General features: G+C 50.1%; 1 protein-coding gene and 3 non-coding genes across 20 annotated transcripts in view; all 4 read left to right on the top strand.

Moving 5' to 3' along the window:
- LOC119373346 (uncharacterized) overlaps positions 1-21,286 on the top strand; it is a 273,279-nt gene that overhangs the window by 217,637 nt on the left and 34,356 nt on the right. For 3 of the 17 annotated variants that reach the window (XR_005179825.2, XM_049420290.1, XM_049420291.1), the window contains exon 4: positions 8,804-8,906. The exons of the other annotated variants lie outside the window; for them this stretch is intronic. Coding sequence is in view for 2 of the 3 variants with exons in the window: in XM_049420290.1 (XP_049276247.1) it covers positions 8,804-8,841 (38 nt within the window). In the remaining variant the exon portion in view is untranslated. Of the gene's footprint in view, positions 1-8,803; positions 8,907-21,286 lie in introns of those variants that run through there. 17 annotated transcript variants of the gene reach the window in all.
- Positions 4,937-5,013, top strand: Trnas-gga (transfer RNA serine (anticodon GGA)). The gene has a single exon. It is a non-coding gene; the product is annotated as a tRNA-Ser (tRNA).
- Positions 6,604-6,677, top strand: Trnas-aga (transfer RNA serine (anticodon AGA)). The gene has a single exon. It is a non-coding gene; the product is annotated as a tRNA-Ser (tRNA).
- Trnay-gua (transfer RNA tyrosine (anticodon GUA)) lies at positions 7,438-7,514 on the top strand. Its single transcript has one exon. It is a non-coding gene; the product is annotated as a tRNA-Tyr (tRNA).

Raw genomic sequence — 21,286 nt, 5'->3', positions numbered from 1 at the left:
CTACGTCGGTTTGCACCGCTGATTCCGCGTTGCGTCGTCAGGTCTGCTTCCGGTCGCAAAGTATCGTCTTCAGGACGTCGTTCGGCGTGCGGCGGGGGCTCGGAATTTCGTCGCGGCGGCGTCGTCGACGGCGGAGGATCTTCAGCATTTCGTCGTTCAGCAACCGCACCTCCATCGGTTGCTGCCCTTAGTTTTCCGGATACGGGCTAGGCGACCGGCCCCGGTTTGGGCCAGTGTACTGCCGGCGATGCGGTGACATGTAACGGCCGGGCGACGGCGAGCGGGAAGGTCGTCGTTCTTGCCACTGTGTTCCGGTGAGGTAGTCGTCGATGTCGCGAGGCCGTTCGCCTGGCTGCGGGCGCGGCGCGTTGACGGCGAATCCGCGTAGCCCCATGTGACGGTACTGGCAGCGGCGGTACGTGTGGCCGGCCTCCCCGCAGTGGTAGCAGAGCGGGCGGTTGTCAGGGGCGCGCCAGACATCGGTCTTCCTCGGGGTGTAGCGCTGGCCGACAGGTGGGCGGTAGGGCGTCGGTGGCGGCGGGGGCGTCTGGCCGACAGGTGGACGGTAGGGAGTCGGTGGCGGCGGCGGCGTCTGGCGACGGTACTGCGGCGGTGTGTCGCCTTGGCGTGGGCGTAGAGGAGGAGCATGACGGCGGGCTGCAGCAGCATAGCTCATAGCTTGCGCCTGCGGCTCTACTAGCTGAGGCGCACCGAGTGAATGCTGGATCTCCTGGCGTATGACGTCGGCGATGGAATCTACTTGAGGTTGCGACGAAGGTAGAAGTTTTCGCAGCTCCTCTTGCACGATTGCACGAATCGTCTCACGCAGGTCGGTGGATCCTAGCGCTTGAACGTCGGCGTAGCTTGTGGTCGAGAAGCTGCGGTTGTATTGCCTTGTTCGCATCTCAAGCGTTTTCTCGATTGTTGTTGCTTCGGAGACAAATTCTTGGACGGTATTCGGCGGATTCCTCATAAGGCCAGCGAAGAGCTGTTCTTTTGCTCCTCGCATGAGGAAACGAACCTTCTTTTCTTCAGGCATGTTGGGGTCAGCATGGCGGAACAGCCGGGTCATTTCTTCCGCGAAGATGGTCACGTTTTCGTTCGGGAGCTGAACCCGTGTCTCCAGCAAGGTTGCGGCCCTTTCCTTTCGGACGACGCTCGTGAACGTCTCCAAAAAAGCACTGCGAAAGAGATCCCAGGTTCGAAGCGTGGACTCCCGGTTCTCGAGCCATGTCCTTGCTGCTTCTTCCAGGTAGAAGTACACATGGCGCAGCTTGTCGTCGGCGTTCCAGTTGTTAAATGTTGCGACCCTTTCGAAAGTCTCGAGCCAGGTTTCCGGGGCTTCGAATGACGACCCGCGGAAGGTTGGCGGCTCCTTGGGCTGCCGGAGTAGGATCGGCGAAGGCTGCACGAGGTCGGTCATCGTCGCTGCGGTCGGTGTTGGGACTTGGGGCTGCCTGATTTGTTCGGGAAGGAGCCCGTGCTCTGGCGGTAGTCCCTTCTGCCTGCGGCTTGTTCGACGATCCGGGTTTTCTTTGCCGTCGTCCTCCTCGCGGCTCGGGCTTGGGTCAGCGCTTCGCGGGGGCGTCCGGATCATGGAAGCAGCAGCACCTCCACCAGATGTCACGTGGTCGTGACGTCGACGAAGACAGCAGTCGGCGTTGTCAAGATGAAACTGTTTGTTTGGCCGAACTTGTGGCCGGGAAACGGAAAGTTAGTTTACAGCAATACACACGGTATGCACTGATAGCGGCGTACAGATCGTCGACCGTCGATCAACTGACCAGCGCTGAAGCGCGTCGGCATTTAAACGTGTGCCGTCGAATTTTCCAGCGTTATCGCTGGCTGTCGTGCAAATTCTAGAATAAGCTCGAGTGTGCGCGTCTTGCGCGCAATCTTAACAAAACGATCTGCAATGATCGCGAAGGTTCTCGAACAATGAGGCGCGGTTCGCGCTGAGCGTTGCTGACAGTCTTTGTGCCCGAAAATCGAATACGGCAAAAGTAATAAAGAAACGCACGTGGCAATATGGTTTTCGAGTACAGCGAGAGCAGAGTCTTTGTCGTGAAGCCGGTCGATGACTTCCTGAAGGTCCACGGAAGACCGTAGAGTGCCTTGCAAGAAAATCTCGCTTGCCTCGGAAAGGATTCGGGCAGTGGCACCAAGAAGGACGCCTCGATGCTTGCGTAACTTGTCCAACCTCGTCACAGTATCGGCACGGAGAATGTCGGCTTTTTCCCGGGATTTCGACACCAATAATGTAGACAGAGAAGAGACCGACACCCGTGTTCCCCTGGTAGAACACTTCTGTTTCTATTTATTACGTGCTCACGAGCAACCCCGCTTTACCACCCGCTTCTTCCCTCGCCTTGTCGAAGCATGGCGTTTCCCACCAAAGTTTTCCCGCGATAGACTCAACAGCCCTTAGAGGTTTCAACAAATTTCATTGAGAAAGTGCAAGTCTCAAAGAGAATTTTCTTGTGACAGAAAGTGTGCAGGAAAGCCAGAATTTACGAAATGCCCAGGTAAATATATAGCGACATCGTTTCGTTAAATTCAGCTTACAAATCTATGTTATATAGAATAATTGTTTAATCACTTTTCTATCTGTTTGTACACCAAATATACAATTTTATTTTTATAATTACTTTCCTAAGTCAAGTCAGAAAACAAATATCACAACGCAACTATTTAGACACTTCTGTCGGCGTTTGCACTTTTGAAATACTCCAACCCAACGCTTTGCTTGAAGCAGGAAGGGCTTCACGTTCGGGGCAGAGGTGTAGAAACCTACAACGCAAAATATGAGCATGTGATCTAAAACATTCTAAATAATATTAAAAAAACGTACAATAGAAATTATTTTGCATGCGTACATTTCTGTGTCAGTCATAAATTTCATGATGTAATTTACATTTGAAATATCTGATATGCTTCATAAGACGCCAGTTCCATTTGGTGCGAATCTACCTCAACTTTCGGCGATATCAACTAAAAATCTGCGTTGAAGAACTCACGCAGAGCCGGATCGAATGCATCTTATTTTGTAATCTTAGCAATGCTACACGAAATCAGCGAGCGCGACGATTTTTAATAAAATTCTAAAATATTTGCAGCTACATAATATACCCGGCGTTTAGAATGCGCTATGCGGAGTGCCACATGATCCACAAATGTCGGGATAATCTTGGCAGTACTCGCGGTGTACATACATAATTTCGTTTACATTTTGGTATTTGTCGGAATGCAATACAGGAAAAGTTCTCTTTGTGCAACATTCTTGCGAAACACAACGACATCAAAACATTTCAATGCTTTCCACGTAGCCCTACCCCATCTGACAGCGTTACTCGCCACGCAAGCTCTGTAGGCATTCTTGCTGGCCACGAGCCTTAACGGAACTTTGTAAACAGTGCAATCCACGCACTGTGTGTCTGTGTGACTGTACGTGCTGTTAGATGTTTACCAGCGTATGGATCATAATCATCACCCGCCACCTGGGATAGCATGTCAGGCAAATAGTCAGGCTAACATCTCAAGCGTTTCCTTAAAACGTTCGTAAAACGAACCGGGGACCAACGCCGGAAAGTCGTTGGTCCCGGGTTCGAACCCCGGACCAGGGCGAATTTTTCGGCGACAGAGAGGCTTTATTTCTTAGAAATCCGTATGAATTTCCTTGTCGTTTCGTGCTACAAACGGGTGGTTGTCTATTCTTCCTTTCTTAAGCTTCCGCCACCTCGCTGGATTCCGCAGGACTGATGTGCAATGTGTGTCCAGTTGCTTCGAGTTGTCAATGAATTCGCCCTCGCGCTGCCAATTGCTAGCTTCCTGGTTAGCTCAATTGGTAGAGCGACCGCCCCGGAAAGGCGATGGTCCCGGGTTCGAACCCCGGACCAGGGCGTATTTTCGGCGACTGAGAGGCTTTATTTTTGAGAAATCCGTATGGATTTCCTTGTGCGTTCGTGCTACAAATGGGCGGTTGTCTATTCTTCCCTTTCTTAGCCTTCCGCCACCTTGCTGGATTCCGCAGAACTGATTTGCAATATGTGTCCAGTTGCTTCGAGTTGTCGATGAATTCGCCCTCGGGCTGCCAATTGCTAGCTTCCTGGTTAGCTCAATTGGTAGAGCGACCGCCCGGAAAGGCGTTGGTCCCGGGGTTGAACCCCGGACCAGGGCGAATGTTTCGGCGACTGAGAGGCTTTATTCCTTAGAAATCCGTATGAATTTCCTTGTGGCTTCGTGCTACAAATGGGCGGTTGTCTATTCTTCCCTTTCTTAGCCTTCCGCCACCTTGCTGGATTCCGCAGAACTGATTTGCAATATGTGTCCAGTTGCTTCGAGTTGTCGATGAATTCGCCCTCGGGCTGCCAATTGCTAGCTTCCTGGTTAGCTCAATTGGTAGAGCGACCGCCCCGGAAAGGCGTTGGTCCCGGGGTTGAACCCCGGACGAGGGCGAATGTTTCGGCGACTGAGAGGCTTTATTTCTTAGAAATCCGTATGGATTTCCTTGTGGCTTCGTGCTACAAATGGGCGGTTGTCTATTCTTCCCTTTTTCAGCCGTCCGCCACCTTGCTGGATTCCGCAGAACTGATTTGCAATATGTGTCCAGTTGCTTCGAGTTGTCGATGAATTCGCCCTCGGGCTGCCAATTGCTAGCTTCCTGGTTAGCTCAATTGGTAGAGCGACCGCCCCGGAAAGGCGTTGGTCCCGGGTTCGAACCCCGGACCAGGGCGTATTTTTCGGCGACTGAGAGGCTTTATTCCTTAGAAATCCGTATGAATTTCCTTGTGGCTTCGTGCTAGAAATGCGCGGTTGTCTATTCTTCCCTTTCTTAGCCTTCCGCCACCTTGCTGGATTCCGCAGAACTGATTTGCAATATGTGTCCAGTTGCTTCGAGTTGTCGATGAATTCGCCCTCGGGATGCCAATTGCTAGCTTCCTGGTTAGCTCAATTGGTAGAGCGACCGCCCCGGAAAGGCGTTGGTCCCGGGTTCGAACCCCGGACCAGGGCGAATTTTTCGGCGACAGAGAGGCTTTATTTCTTAGAAATCCGTATGAATTTCCTTGTCGTTTCGTGCTACAAACGGGTGGTTGTCTATTCTTCCCTTTCTTAAGCTTCCGCCACCTCGCTGGATTCCGCAGGACTGATTTGCAATGTGTGTCCAGTTGCTTCGAGTTGTCAATGAATTCGCCCTCGCGCTGCCAATTGCTAGCTTCCTGGTTAGCTCAATTGGTAGAGCGACCGCCCCGGAAAGGCGATGGTCCCGGGTTCGAACCCCGGACCAGGGCGTATTTTTCGGCGACTGAGAGGCTTTATTTTTGAGAAATCCGTATGGATTTCCTTGTGGCTTCGTGCTACAAATGGGCGGTTGTCTATTCTTCCCTTTCTTAGCCTTCCGCCACCTTGCTGGATTCCGCAGAACTGATTTGCAATATGTGTCCAGTTGCTTCGAGTTGTCGATGAATTCGCCCTCGGGCTGCCAATTGCTAGCTTCCTGGTTAGCTCAATTGGTAGAGCGACCGCCCCGGAAAGGCGTTGGTCCCGGGGTTGAACCCCGGACCAGGGCGAATGTTTCGGCGACTGAGAGGCTTTATTCCTTAGAAATCCGTATGAATTTCCTTGTGGCTTCGTGCTACAAATGGGCGGTTGTCTATTCTTCCCTTTCTTAGCCTTCCGCCACCTTGCTGGATTCCGCAGAACTGATTTGCAATATGTGTCCAGTTGCTTCGAGTTGTCGATGAATTCGCCCTCGGGCTGCCAATTGCTAGCTTCCTGGTTAGCTCAATTGGTAGAGCGACCGCCCCGGAAAGGCGTTGGTCCCGGGGTTGAACCCCGGACGAGGGCGAATGTTTCGGCGACTGAGAGGCTTTATTTCTTAGAAATCCGTATGGATTTCCTTGTGGCTTCGTGCTACAAATGGGCGGTTGTCTATTCTTCCCTTTTCAGCCGTCCGCCACCTTGCTGGATTCCGCAGAACTGATTTGCAATATGTGTCCAGTTGCTTCGAGTTGTCGATGAATTCGCCCTCGGGCTGCCAATTGCTAGCTTCCTGGTTAGCTCAATTGGTAGAGCGACCGCCCCGGAAAGGCGTTGGTCCCGGGTTCGAACCCCGGACCAGGGCGTATTTTTCGGCGACTGAGAGGCTTTATTCCTTAGAAATCCGTATGAATTTCCTTGTGGCTTCGTGCTAGAAATGCGCGGTTGTCTATTCTTCCCTTTCTTAGCCTTCCGCCACCTTGCTGGATTCCGCAGAACTGATTTGCAATATGTGTCCAGTTGCTTCGAGTTGTCGATGAATTCGCCCTCGGGATGCCAATTGCTAGCTTCCTGGTTAGCTCAATTGGTAGAGCGACCGCCCCGGAAAGGCGTTGGTCCCGGGTTCGAACCCCGGACCAGGGCGTATTTTTCGGCGACTGAGAGGCTTTATTCCTTAGAAATCCGTATGGATTTCCTTGTGGCTTCGTGCTACAAATGGGCGGTTGTCTATTCTTCCCTTTCTTAGCCTTCCGCCACCTTGCTGGATTCCGCAGAACTGATTTGCAATATGTGTCCAGTTGCTTCGAGTTGTCGATGAATTCGCCCTCGGGCTGCCAATTGCTAGCTTCCTGGTTAGCTCAATTGGTAGAGCGACCGCCCCAGAAAGGCGTTGGTCCCGGGTTCGAACCCCGGACCAGGGCGTATTTTTCGGCGACTGAGAGGCTTTATTCCTTAGAAATCCGTATGAATTTCCTTGTGGCTTCGTGCTACAAATGGGCGGTTGTCTATTCTTCCCTTTCTTAGCCTTCCGCCACCTTGCTGGATTCCGCAGAACTGATTTGCAATATGTGTCCAGTTGCTTCGAGTTGTCGATGAATTCGCCCTCGGGATGCCAATTGCTAGCTTCCTGGTTAGCTCATTTGGTAGAGCGACCGCCCCGGAAAGGCGTTGGTCCCGGGTTCGAACCCCGGACCAGGGCGTATTTTTCGGCGACTGAGAGGCTTTATCACTTAGAAATCCGTATGAATTTCCTTGTGGCTTCGTGCTACAAATGGGCGGTTGTCTATTCTTCCCTTTCTTAGCCTTCCGCCACCTTGCTGGATTCCGCAGAACTGATTTGCAATATGTGTCCAGTTGCTTCGAGTTGTCGATGAATTCGCCCTCGGGCTGCCAATTGCTAGCTTCCTGGTTAGCTCAATTGGTAGAGCGACCGCCCCGGAAAGGCGCTGGTCCCGGGGTTGAACCCCGGACCAGGGCGAATGTTTCGGCGACTGAGAGGCTTTATTTCTTAGAAATCCGTATGGATTTCCTTGTGGCTTCGTGCTACAAATGGGCGGTTGTCTATTCTTCCCTTTTTCAGCCGACCTCCACCTTGCTGGATTCCGCAGAACTGATTTGCAATATGTGTCCAGTTGCTTCGAGTTGTCGATGAATTCGCCCTCTGGATGCCAATTGCTAGCTTCCTGGTTAGCTCAATTGGTAGAGCGACCGCCCCGTAAAGGCGTTGGTCCCGGGTTCGAACCCCGGACGAGGGCGAATGTTTCGGCGACTGAGAGGCTTTATTTCTTAGAAATCCGTATGAATTTCCTTGTGGCTTCGTGCTACAAACGGGTGGTTGTCTATTCTTCCCTTTCTTAAGCTTCCGCCACCTCGCTGGATTCCGCAGGACTGATTTGCAATATCTCTCTCATCTTACATTTCATATCCTGCGTAAGCGTGTCTTCCGAACCTTTTTCGGCAGTAATCTTCCCAAATTCTCACTGATAGTCGAAAGCAAACCAACTAAAGATTTCACTCTTATTGCGATAGCACTTATATGGACGCTCTAGACGGGTTTTCACCGTCGCTGCCATGTTCAGCATAAGTTCCAAGTCAACATCTATCCACGTATAATATGTTTTACGCGCTAGTTATAGTTCACTATAGTGCTAGTAAAAGCGCGCGAGCACTGGGGACGACACGCGGCGGAAGGAGAGATGAGACGAGCCGGCCATCGAGGTCACAAAAGGGCGCATGCGGTTACATCACCTCGCGTGCGAGGCTTGACTTCGATGGCTCCTCAAGCAGAGGTGAAAGGCCCGGCCCGGCTTTGGAGGATCAGTGGGCCCCGCTGCGAAGGTGGGGAGGCTGCATCGTTCGAGCAGCAACTGCGAACATTGACCATAAGGGCGCTGGCGTGCGCTATCTCGACAAACATCAGTAGACGGCTCGCATGTCTTTGCATGTGCTCTGTGGTCCCACCGCGTACTTCACGTTGGGATGAAAGACAGCACGAAAACCGATTCACTCTCTGGAGCTGGCGCATTCGTTCACACCAGCTTTTGTTAGGTTCCGCGACGTCGGATGCAGAAAAGTTAGCTGTAAGCCTTTGCTTCGTATAACATTCAAATTTGTTGCTATCGCATTCATTACTTCGGCCTAACGGCAGAAATGCTATTTTTTCTAGGGTTTTTTACTCCATACTTCATACTGAAGAACCCTCGAATTGCCGAGGCGGACGTATGAGGCCAGCGAATCACTGTCTCCGCGCTTCGTCTTTGTCAGTCTTTACCGTAAATGTCATCTTGAATTGTTGTTTTCGAATTTCGAAAGTTGTAGTAAGCGCGTAGGCGAAACCCTTAATATGCTAAACACTGGCGCAATACAGTGCATTTAAGCTGTTATAATTTATATAAACTTACGTGCTCAACCGCACCGAATTTCTTGACGTTCTTTCCATTATATGTGCAAAAACTGCATATTTCAGTGCATGGTATCTATTATGAGACAAGTTCTCTACACCTTGATTCCTACCTTGTTTATGTTCATTATGTATTTTGCCTTTCAGCGCGTTGCAACAGGAGGCGTATTTGCGAATTGATGTAGAGTTAATCTGCAACCGTGCCAATGTCTGGTAGAGCAAATTAATAAATAAAAGCTAATTTATCACATTTTTCTCGGCGTAAACTTGGTTGTTACATGAAGCTGAAAGACATACGTAATCAGCACAGCATTTTCAGAGCACTTGGAGCTATTATATATACACACACACACACACACACACACACACACACACATATATATATATATATATATATATATATATATATGTGTGTGTGTGTGTGTGTGTCTGTAATAAAAACAACTTTTCTGGTTACCGTAATATGCATGGTGAAAAACTCCGTACTACAATATAGGAAAGAAGACAAATATTTATTTGATCCTAACAGTTTTGGCTGGCGGTCCAGCCTTCTTCGGAGGATGTAATTGAAATGACATGGCAGAACCCGCAGCACAAGAGCCGCCCACCCAGTTTGGGGGCCAAACTAGAATTTCAAAAACACAAAAACAAAGAATGAATGAAGAAAAGCAGATAAATGATGAAGGAAGCAACAGCGACAATTGCTTTGCTGAGGCATACTTCAGCGACCGCAAAACGAGGAAGGGAAATAACAGCGGGAGGAAGGAGGAGAGCCGCTGGAGGTGGGCGGGTTATCTCTGTCTTATCTTCGTGGTGTAGATAAGAAGTGGGGCCGAGCAAGCCACTAAGGAAAATGGGAAAAGAGAATTGCCACTTATACACGCCACACATACGGAGGCCAAGTTCAGATGGTTAGTCGGTTAGCTCGCGTCGCCGGGCCGTACACACATAAGAAGAGATACATAGGAGCCGCTCCAGCTTTGGGAAAACTTTGGCCACGATAAAAGGCTACAAGTACCCGCCCCCCCCCCCCCATTTTTATTGCGATAGCAATTATATGGACAGTCTCTACGGGTTTTTGCCGTCGCCGTTGCCAGCGCCGTCATGTCCTTCCGGTATGAAGTCCAAATTGTTAAGATCACCCGGGAATTGCATGTTCTACCGCAGACAAAAGCGCGCGAGCGGAGGCGGCGAACGCGGCCGAAGTTCAAACGAGCCGGCCCATTGCTCTCGCTCGGAGGGTGCGTGCGATAACATCACCTCGCTCGGGAGGCCTGCCGTCGAAGCACACAGGAAATGCCCTGCCCGTGTTTACCGAGCCTTAAAAAACGCGAAGGCGTGAGCGGGGAAGGGGGGGGGAGTGCCGCGCGAGGAGCAAATTTGTACTTTGAATCTAAGGGCGCGGTCGCGATCGCTGGCGCGCGCGCTATCTCGAAAGCCATCACAGAGGGGCGGGCGGCTCCTATACCCTCCAACGTGCTGCGCTCTCAGCGCGACGTGACTGTGCGGAGAGCATCGCTCTCTCGAGGAGCCGTATTTTCTTACACCATCGTTTTGTAGTTATGCGAAATTGGATACAAAACAGATGGCTGCCAGCCTCACTTCGTGTAACGCTATAATTTGTTGCTATCGCATTGATTGCTTCGCCCTTGCGGTGAAACAGTGACATTTTTTTTGTCATTCGGAAAAATAAAAATAGATAAAAAATACGAAAACAAAGACAGAGCACGAGCCGTTTGATGCAGGTAGAACCGAATGGGTCTATTTTCACGTACTTGCTCATTTATTAGCGTCCCGTGCATCTGGACTCACGCGTGTGCAAATAAATCAAATAATTCCCTTTCTGGGTGCTACGATTGGTCACGAAGTCACGTCAGTCTCCCAGGGCTCTCGTTGATTCCGTGGGAGAGTGACTTGAATTTGTTTATGAAATATGACTGTTCTCGCTCCCTTGTATTCTGAAAACATGACTGTAAAATTTAGCACTTATGTGCTCGAAAGAGTGAAAGACAGGCTAATGTGTTTGGAGAACGGCAAATTAGGGAGGCCTTTTACGGGTACCATGTGGTTGTTGAAAGGTAAAAGGAACGCGGTTTCTGTCTGTCCAATATATTCCTCTTTGCACACTTCGCGGCGAATTTTGTATACCGCATTGGGCAAGTCACAATTAAGGTCGTCTTTAATTTTATACAAAGTCCGAACAGAAGGCTTCGGCCGTATTTGTAGTCACCATATGTTTGCAACTATCTAGTGACGTCTCCCGCGTGGTCTACAGCCCTGATGGTGGCCAGAGTTTTGTGTTTTCGCCCTGACCAGTAAGTATCTCAGGTTGGGCGGGATTTCAAGTACGGTAGAGAGTAGACTACTCTCTTTAGGTATGTTGAAGTGGCGGCTTAATGAGGGGCTGCGGCGGGGTACGTTTGAACAACCACAGGGCACACGTGAACGGTGTGGTTTGTACAGCTCGTAAATGAACCTGTTTGATACTCACCAGCGGAAGCTGTTTATGCGCCAGTGTGTACATACCGTTCTCCACTGAATTTCAGTGGCGATGATATGAGTCGCTATGTATATGCGACTGATGCTAACTTTCGACAACCGGGCCTGTCTTCTTCATCGATGTTTGTCGTGTTGCAGCCTTGTCAAAGACAAGTCCGCTTGTCGAAACATCGGCTTGGGAACGCCTCGCGTTCATCAATTTTTCATCTCTGCAAGCATCCAGGCAGGCAATATCTAAGCTATTGTTCATGATATGACGCAACGATCATGCATTCCGTGTGTTTATGAATAATTTTAAACATATATTTACGCTCTTACACCTAATATACGTTGAAGGATGCTCAACTTCCAGGAAAGAAGCTAGGTACAGTGAAACCTCGTTGATACGATCACGGCTCATACGAATTTGGGGGTGATACGAATTTTTCATTGGTCCCGGCCAAGGCCCATTGGCCTGCAATGTACTGGAGTACGGTTGTTGCGAACCTGATTTCCACCCAGCGACGTTTGATACGAACGTACGCTACCGCCCAGATACGAAGAGGTGCTGTCCGCGCTGTCGCGGAAGACGCGCCATGCACGTGCGAGCGCGGCAACGCAAGCGTGGGCACGCGCCGCACCGCCAAATCGTCAGAATCACGGTGTAAGGAAAAACACGTTTCTTACGGTCAGAATAAACCATCAGAGACGCGTCACGGCCTCCGAGGTTGAGTGCGCGAATCACTGAGGCTCTTATGTGCCTCCGTGTGCCTTCGTGTTTAGATTACAGAGGACATTAGCGCCACGTTTTTTTTTTCTAACGCGTCGACGCTGGCTGCTTTCGTTGTTACTGTGTGTTTACACGTGCCTGCCTCGTGCATCAGACATCCTATGAAAGGTGGACGAGGACCGAAAGAAGGCGAGGACGGTATTTACGAAGGAGGAATCTCCCAAAAAACATCCCCAACACCTCCGCGATAACAAAATCATAACACAGGACCGTGGTTCTCTAATTTTGGGGCCTTGATCCATCGCGTCAAAGCACTTCTTTTGTTACTTTCGCTGCAATACACTTGTGTCTTGCACAAAAGCGTACTAAAATTTGGAAGGGGCTACTGCTATCGCGGGTCACAAAGGAACTGGTTCATTAATTAAATACGCGCGTACGGGCCGTATATTTACGAGTGCTGGTATGATTGCCGACACTTAAAAACTTAACTGGCAATCATTCAGGGTTCTTCCTGACGTTGCTGCGGCCCTGAAAAACGACAAATGAAAATGCACGCCAGCTTTGTTTTGTCGCATGCTCATTTTCCATGCTTTCTGGTGATACCAATTTCGGATGATACGAATATTTCTGGTGGTCCCGTGAGATTCATATCACCGAGGTTTCACTGTAGTCAAATGTTTCTAGACAATAGCGCTACCCGGTCAATTAAGCAGTCAGGTCGTGTATATGACGTCATCATGTGTCGCCAGAAGGTCACGTGGGTTTATTGGACTGGGCTCGAGAAAGTCTCACAAAGTCTCACGCAAGTACTGCGTAGCGGAGCGCCAGAAACTTAAGGCATTCGCCCTAAATACGAGAAACATGTTAAGTTGACAAATGTTTATTGGTCAATTGCAATTACGTGAGGCCACACTGCGACGAATATACCAGATTCATCTGCGTCGTAGTCACCAACTCAGAACCTTTCCACTGGTCTTTTTATGTAGTGTGTCGGAAGAGCTTGAGATAATAATGAAGTTTACCAAGGAAAAACGGCCATTTTCTGAATGCACAATCATGCAATTTATTCGATTCTCCACACTAGTTCAATTACTTTGTAGACGTGGCCTTCATTTGAGTCTTTTAGAGCTACGAAGCCATCTGTATTTCGCACAATTTTGCGTACGTGTCCCAAACGACATGCAGCCAGTCGTGCGTAATCTGCAGATCCGCTGTCTTCTACTCATGATGGTAAATTTACTAGGACTAGTTCTTTCAGTCTTATGGAATTGTTCATGATGCACTTTTTAATAAGTATAGTGTTCGCTGCATAAAGAGCGAGTTTAATTGCTAGTGCTTATAATTGCAATGTCCCACTTACTTGAAAATTATGTTCCTTATTCTCACAATGTTGGAAGATATGATGGGTTCTCTGTTTTATGTCTATGGCCGCACTTTAACAGTAATATTGTTAGTCTATTTAGGCTAACTGTGAAGTAGTTTCTCCCCATTAAGCTAGTCCCACAAATCAGCGTCCTACAATAAAAGATCGTGTCTAGCAAAACCAATCAACATCAAAGATTCTGACCTAGTTCTCAAATATTGATTTAACCGGACTGTGCAAGATGTTTCTTGTTCACCACAAGGACTCAAGTTACTCACGATGAACGAAATATGGGAGCGCGGTAATGTGAATGCGTGCAGAATGTACAGCCGCCCATATTTTTAACTTGAACGCGCGACCGTCGGCCGACAAGGTGATAAGTGCCGTAAAACGGAGCGTAGCGGCGAAACGAACGAGAATACGGGCATGCGCGTAGTGAACAGTGCGTTGCAGCATACGTCTGCCATATGAAACGGACCCCACCCAGCCTGCTTTTACTCCTGTTTTGGCTTACTGTGCGAGATATCTTTGTTATCTCGGGAAAGTGCTGCCTGAACCACAGTAACAAGAAACACAAGAGCAATCCTGATACACGCGTATAATCAGCGGGTTTATACCATAGAGTTTCCTAAAATGACCTAGAGGGAACTCTGGCGCTGCGTTCGTTCAGCCACCATGGGAATGATGGGTAGTACACGGATTTGCCTAGTCTTCGTGCTTGTGGGCTTCGAACGCACTTGTGGCTTTGTTAATTGCTATGTTTTGGTTTTCTTTCGGATAAAAGAAGGGATCGTTGTGAACTTCGTGACCAGATTTGAATCGGTGAGCCTAAATAAGTTAAAGTGGTGAGGTGAAACTGCTGATTTTTGCTGAACTTCATTTTGCGACAAAGCGGATGCAGGCGACGCGGAGCCAAACGGAGCCGAAAGAATGAAGTTTAGACAAATCCCTGTACTACCCATGATTCCCATGCTGGCTGAAGCGCGATGCATTGCAGCTCCCATAGACACTAGCGCCAGAGTTCCCTCTAGTAAGTATTGTAGGAAACTCTATGGTCTATACCAAATCCTATCCAACTCACGCGCAACTACATGACCTTTTCTTTATAACTTCATGGCAGCGTTCAGAAAATAAAAAATGATGATGATAATGGTGCTGAAAAAAAGCGGAGGCGGTGTCTGATTCCCGGAACAGCCTAACAGAACACAGCTGCACAGGGTATTCTCGTTCGTTTTGCCGCAGTGCTCCGCAATAGGGAACCCAAGCTCAAGTTTGCGGCGCGACGACAGCGCCGCGCCAGCCGCGCTGCGGCTCTGTCGGAAAGCTCTGAACCTTCGCGCGGCCGACTCAGCCCCTTTCACGGTAGCGGGGTAGCGGTAGCGCACGTGCGCACGCGTTCTTCTCTCGGTGCCGGTAACTGGGAGGCCGTCACCTGGGTACGTTGAACCGAGAGGCTTGCTGTGCGAAGCTGCGCACTTCCACGATGGCAGAAGCGACCCCGCGGAAGCGCAAGCGTGGTCCGAAGTATTGCGGTTTAGTGGCCAGCCACAACAGTGCAGACAAGGCACACGATTCACGTGTTAAACTGTATCGGTTCCCGGGCGTGTCGCACGAGAAATAAAGGCGGCAAGCGTGGATAGCTGACAGCGCTGTCTCGCCTTCTATTTTGGCTGTCTGAGTTCATCGCTTTCGTTCGTTCCGACTACCTGAATCGGTAAGTAACGGGGCGCATGCACGCAGCGACTATAGTAATGATTACTCGCTGTCTTCTCGCATTGTTAAAGTCCAGTTACGGTTGTAGGTGAAGCAGCTCTGTGTTTTGATTCCCCGTGCTCGTGAGACCTACCCATCGTTGTTGAACGTTCACATTCGCGTTATACCGTTAGCGTTGCGCGGTTGGCTGAACTCAACTGAACTCCGCACATTGTCAGAAGTTCGGCGCCTGCATTCACGCGTCGGGAAGGCTGCTTTATCACGCCGGAACGGACGTCTGTGCATTTTCAGCAAGCTTTGACATCGTTCTGCAGGTTTGCTTTGTTTTTGTCACTTTATTAGGGTGATATATATTTAAGCCGCTAAATATAACTGGCACTTAATACATGCTTTGCAATTGCAACCTTGAAGTAACCACCTTCTGACTTGTGCGATTTTCTAGCCGCGTTCGCGCAACAGGTTTTATACGCCTGTCAAGTCGATATCATAAAAAGAGACTGCAAGCATGACGCGAGAGCCGAAAAAACGAGGCGAGCAGTTCATCTTGCTTCACTGTGGTTGAAGCTCAGCTAGCTGCCTCGCGTCTTAATCGGCGGGTGATTCTCCAGCGGCACGGAGGACTTGACTCTAACCTTCTCAGGAAGCAGTGCCATGGCCGTATAATATTTTTTTCGCACGCCGCAAACGTTTGTTCACGAAAGTACACGGCTGCTACTGTAAGCATGCCATATCAAAACAACAATCATATGATTCGTAGTTCACGCCGGAGAACATCGATAGCGTGTACGGCTTCATTTCAGAGTGCATGTGGACCATTATTCATCTTAAACATGACAGAATGAGACTTACCTCGAGGTATACGTCCTACACGTTGTAATCGCGACTTGGGAAATGGATTTCGCTTTGAATCGGGCGTGGTTGTCGTCGATCGTCTGCTCTTCACCGTTAACGTGATAGCATTTCTCATTTTATCAAGTTCGCTTTTCGGAAGCTCCAGTCAAGCTTGAACATCCGTTTGAAGCCGCACTGCACGCGGTACATTGTGAGACGCCGCAAGTGCACCGCGAGAGCTCTGCGCGTGCACGGAAGCGAGCGGCAACGAGGTGGAGAGAAGGGAAAACGCTCGCTGATCACGCCCCAGTTTCTCTTTTTCTGCCAGAGATGGCGCTGCCTGTCAAGAGCAGCAGCGCCGCTAAGCGTTGCTTGGGAAGCCTATACGGCGTTTATCGACTCGTCGGTCGACGCTCGCGCGTTCAGGTTAAAAATTGTCGAATGCCACCATGCTCTCAAATTACGCCAGTGACCAACACTGATCGGCCTAGAGAGCCTCTCTGATTGGCTGAAAATGCCGCCATTATAAAATTTGACAGTATGGCGGAATTTAACAGTGCCCAGCATGGCTCCCCTGGACTACTCATGGTGCGGTCGTGCGTATTCTCATTCGTTTTGCCGCAGTGCTGCGCTATACGGCGCTTATCGACTCGTCGGTCGACGCTCGCGCGTTCAGGTTAAAAAATGAGCGGCTGTACCTACCCTAGCATATACAGGAGTTATTGTACACATTCTGCAACGTTCTTTTGTTATTAACTTAGAATACTCGTGGCAATACAGTCTCCACTGTAAAACATCGAGTTAACTGTTTGCTGTTTTGCGCAAATATGCAGAATGTTATCTGGGATGCTTAGAAAGCCACATAGTGTGTGGGATTTATTGCAGCGTTTAAGATAATTTGTTAGACTAGTGATAGCCGTAGTGAGGTAGACCAGTTTGTGAGATACGTTTCCATTCCCTTCAGCGCTCGAAACATGTGGCTTGGTAAGGAACATGAGATGTCTTGTGGCTAACTTCGGGCTGCGAATCTTAAAATGTTTGATTCTTCTTCTGTCACAAATAATTGTAGAATAAAACCCTGCGAACCGTGAACACAAAAGGAATCCAGGGAAACTGGTCTGACCGAGCCCCATAGTTCCAGCTCACACTGCTCGGCAAGACGATATCAAACGAGTTCCGCAGCTACGAATTCTGGGTATGCATGTCCAGGAAACGGCGAGTTCAGTGCATACGCTCATAATTATCAAACCGATGGTAACGGGGATGACAAGCCTACTGGGCAGCATGGCTAGGAGCAGAAAAATTACGCACGAGGTCATTGTGCGGAGAAGAGACGAGGTCATTGTGCGGAGGAGAAGGGCGCACAGAGCGAACGAGCGAGAAGAGGTGCAGAGAAGACACAGGTGTGTTTGCACGGAGCCCCCTTATTGGGCGATATTCGAAACAGCGCGGCGTTTCCTCCACCAATTGACGTTCTCGTTGTCAAGTCGTCACTCTTCAAGTTAGACGGCAGCACTTCCGCTACCAATGTTAACTAACGTTGGCCGCTACGGCGTGCGTTGTCGAACCGGTTGAACGGTCGCGCGGCACGCTCAGTCGGCCCGTAAGCCTCGCTCCTTTGGTGTCGTGTCTTGCTTCTCCTGATTGATGGTTTGCTGGGTCTACTTTTCTTCACGACCGCGTGCTTTTGATAGCTTTGTCCACACCTGTAGGCGCCAGGAAACGGCAAGCCGTTTCGCGGGAGTCGAAGTTCGGCTTAGTGAAAGAAGTTGAAAAGGACATCAAGAAAACTGTTGTGGCGGCAAAATATGGTATGGCGGACGCCACCGTGTCAGCGATTTGGAAAAATTGCGACAAGGTGCCACAGCAGCTGGACATGAATGCTGCTTCATCGTCCAGGAAAAGAATTTCCACTTCGGAGTACGAGGACGTTGACACTGCCTTATTCCGGTCGTTTACAGAAGCGCGAGCTCAAAACGTGCCGATTAGTGGGCTCATTCTATAAGCGAAGGGCAAATGCTTCGCTGAACGTTTGGGGCACGATGAATTTAACCCCTTAAACGGCTGGATCCAGCGATTCCATGGCGATTTAAGAATCGCCATGGAATAACCTGCAGAGTTATTTCTGGCGAAACTGGAGAAGTTGATGATTCTGCGGTGCAAACGTCACTGAATTATCAACGTCGAGACAATGCTTCTGGCCCATGCGGACCGCCACATTTATAACGCTGAGGAAGCTGGACTGTTTTATAACCTGCTCCCGAATCGCACTCTTTTAATGAAAGGTGGGCCCTACACTGGACGTAAGGCGTCAAACGTACGTGTGACAGTTTTGTTCTGCGCCAACTTGGATAGATCAGACAAGCGCCGCTTGCTTGTCATTGGGAAGTATGCGCGGCCTCGTTGCTTCCGGAAGGCGGAGCATCTTCCGGACGTACAAAGCCAACGGCAAGCCTTGAATGACCCAATACTCGTTCAAAGATTGGCTACAAAAGTGGTGGCGCAAAAGCACCGTGTCCTCATCATTTTAGACAATTGCACAGCTCACAACGTCCAGCCAAAGCTGACAGCTGTGAACTTGAAGTTCCTTCCTGCCAACACCACCGCGAAGAGCCAGCCGCTAGATCAAGGCGTCATAGCAACCGTGAAGGCTCTCTACAAGAAGCACATATCCGAAAACGTTCTGCTGCATTTGCAGCGGAAGGAGCATCTCAAAGTGGATTTGAGAGCAGCTATAGATATGATCACGGCCTCTTGGTGGCACGTCAAGCCGTCTATCATTAAGAAATGCTTTGAAAAAGCAGGATTCCTCAGTGATCGCTGTACCGATGCGCCCGCTGGCGACGGCGACGACCGACCAGTGAGAGCGGACGAGGTATGGTTCGATTTGCTCAATAATCATGTTATATCAAAAAGCGACACTTTCGAGGACTTTTCGGAGTACATCGACGCCGACGTGGACGTGTGTGAGAAGGCTGCAACCGATTAAGACATCGTCGCAGCGATGAGGGGCGTAGCCAGAAATTTCTTTTTGGGGGGGGGGGTTCAACCATACTTTATGTATGTTCGTGCGTGCGTTTGTATGCGCGCGTGTATATATATATACGCAAGCAAAACTGAAAAATTTCGGGGGGGGTTTGAACCCCCCCAACCCCCCCCCCTTGGCTACGCCCCTGGCAGTGGTCCGGAGTGACGAAGACAAGGCTGCACTCGAGTCCGTGCCTGTTGAGGATTCCGACGACATTCCAGACGTGCGTGCAAGGAGGCACTGGAGTAGCTCACCCAACATAAAGGCTTTTGCTCCGCGAACAAGCTCACTGACGAGGCACTCCAACGCCTATGCACTGTTGAGGACGAAGTCATAACCAAGGCCATTATCAAGCAGCGGCAAAGCAAAATGCCAGCATTTTTTCGCCCGCAGGGAGAATAAATAAAGGAGTTTGTTGAATATGCTTCGTGTTTTGTCTGCTTCTCATGAAGGCCGTTTGGTAAGCCTGGGCCTGGGATGTGCACAAACAGGTGACCCTTTACGCTTATAGACTATGAATGCTTCCGCCGCGTTGCGCGATCAGCACATACGCGTGACAGCTCAGCCCACATGTTTTGAATATAAGATGACCATGAAAATAATTGTTTTGGTTATAGTGCGGTACCGCTTATAGTGCAGTTATCTGCGACTCCGGCGACCTACGTTATAAGCGGTCTACACTGTACAATGCACAGCGCAGGGTGGACAAGATGGCGGCAGTCCAGCAACAACCAAAAAGAGACGTCGTCTTCCTCCTCTTTCATGCAGCCATGCTGCGGCGGCTGTTTGGTATCAATATGAATGCCACATATCTTACTAAGCTTGGGATCTAAAACTGGTATGAGGAATGTAACAGCCACGCGCCATGCGCAGAATAGGCGGCTATGCACCAATCCACAAGGAGGGGTGGTAGTGTCCAGCTTGGTTTTCCTCTGGCTCGGCCGCACATGGCAGTCATTAACGACTCACTTAGTCCTACACTACGTACACATATACACGTGGCGGTAGTTACGCGCCACATTAATCCGCAATTCCACAGTGAGCGTCGTCAAGCTCGTGCAAGCAAACTTTACAGCGATAGCACCAACCATGATATGTACTGCACGAACGCTCGCCCCTCCTGTACCACTCCAAGTGGTTCCTGCACTTACACTACAGTACCAATACGCATCCCTTCTGTAGCTACACCAGATGCTTTTGCAATCGCCCTGGTTATTAAAGCGTGGACGAACAAGCTAGGCATTCCGCCATGCTCACGGTCACATGCTGACTTTACATGAAGGGTGCACTACCGAAAAGGGTTACTAAAATCCTGGCCTCACATATTTCAGTGTACCATGGTATCCCTGCGTGCCCTGCACACGCGGGTGTACCAGAGAACGAATGGGCCGACCGTCTTACTCACGCTGCTGTATACCGAGCAACGGAGGAGCGTTAGGACAAATCGATAGTCTTTCACAAGGACGAGCGACACGACCAGTCGAGCTGATATCTTACAACCGGAAGAATGGGAGGATGCGCCATGGCACTGCCTAAACCGCAGCCCCACAAATTGCAGTCCATGAACTGGCGCCGACTGCAGACAAGCACATTTACAAGCATACACACACTAATGGCGAATTCCACTGGGAGATCCGGAGCGGCCGCCGAAATCCTGGAGCGAGCACTCGGATTGTACCAAGCCAAATCTGCCAGTGGAACACGTGAATGCTCCGCATGAGCCGATGATCTTCGGGCGTGCGCACAGCGGGTCAGGGAACGTTTCTTTGAACATAATTTCGTAGAGGACGTACGGTTCGTCGTCATCGCTGGTGCTACTACCGTCAGAACTCGCTCTCTCGCTGTCGCTCAGAGCTAGAAGCAAACCAGAAGCTCGCCCAGCAGAGTCAAACAGCGCCATTTTAGGAATGTAAACAAGTGCACAGGGTGATCAGACCCCGTTTTAAATGCGACTGTACCGGAAATGACGTCACCGCGTTGCCGGAGTTCCGGCGAAATCCACCTCTGCAAGACGGAGCAACTCGGAACGCTCCGTCGCGGAGTGGGTTGCTCCGAATCTGCCAGTGGAAAACGCGAACTTGCTCCGAATCGACCAGTGGAACACAGATTCTCGAACGCGGAGCAAGAAAACTTGCTCCGGCTCGACCAGTGGAATTCGCCATAAGATACACCTCACGGAATACCGAGACGAATGCCCCTTGTGCGGGGGAACACCCACACTGACACTCATTACGCAGTATCCCTCGCGTCTTCGGTGAGGCAAGCTCCATGTTAATACAAACACAGTGCCACGCTTGTAGTGGGACACGTGACTCTCCGAACAGGTCCTGGGAAGCCAACTGGGGACCTTGGACATGGCGCAGCCAGCCGCTATAGCCAGTGAAGCCATAGACGGAGAGCCCCAGCCACATTATAATCAAGAAGTTCTTACGCGAAAGTTTTTATGCCGGGTCCACTACGACTTCACTGACGTCATTAAATACAGAC

This window comes from Rhipicephalus sanguineus, chromosome 11 (genome assembly GCF_013339695.2).
Source record: "Rhipicephalus sanguineus isolate Rsan-2018 chromosome 11, BIME_Rsan_1.4, whole genome shotgun sequence".
Lineage (NCBI taxonomy): Eukaryota > Metazoa > Arthropoda > Arachnida > Ixodida > Ixodidae > Rhipicephalus > Rhipicephalus sanguineus.
This window is presented reverse-complemented; position numbering and strand designations above follow the sequence as displayed.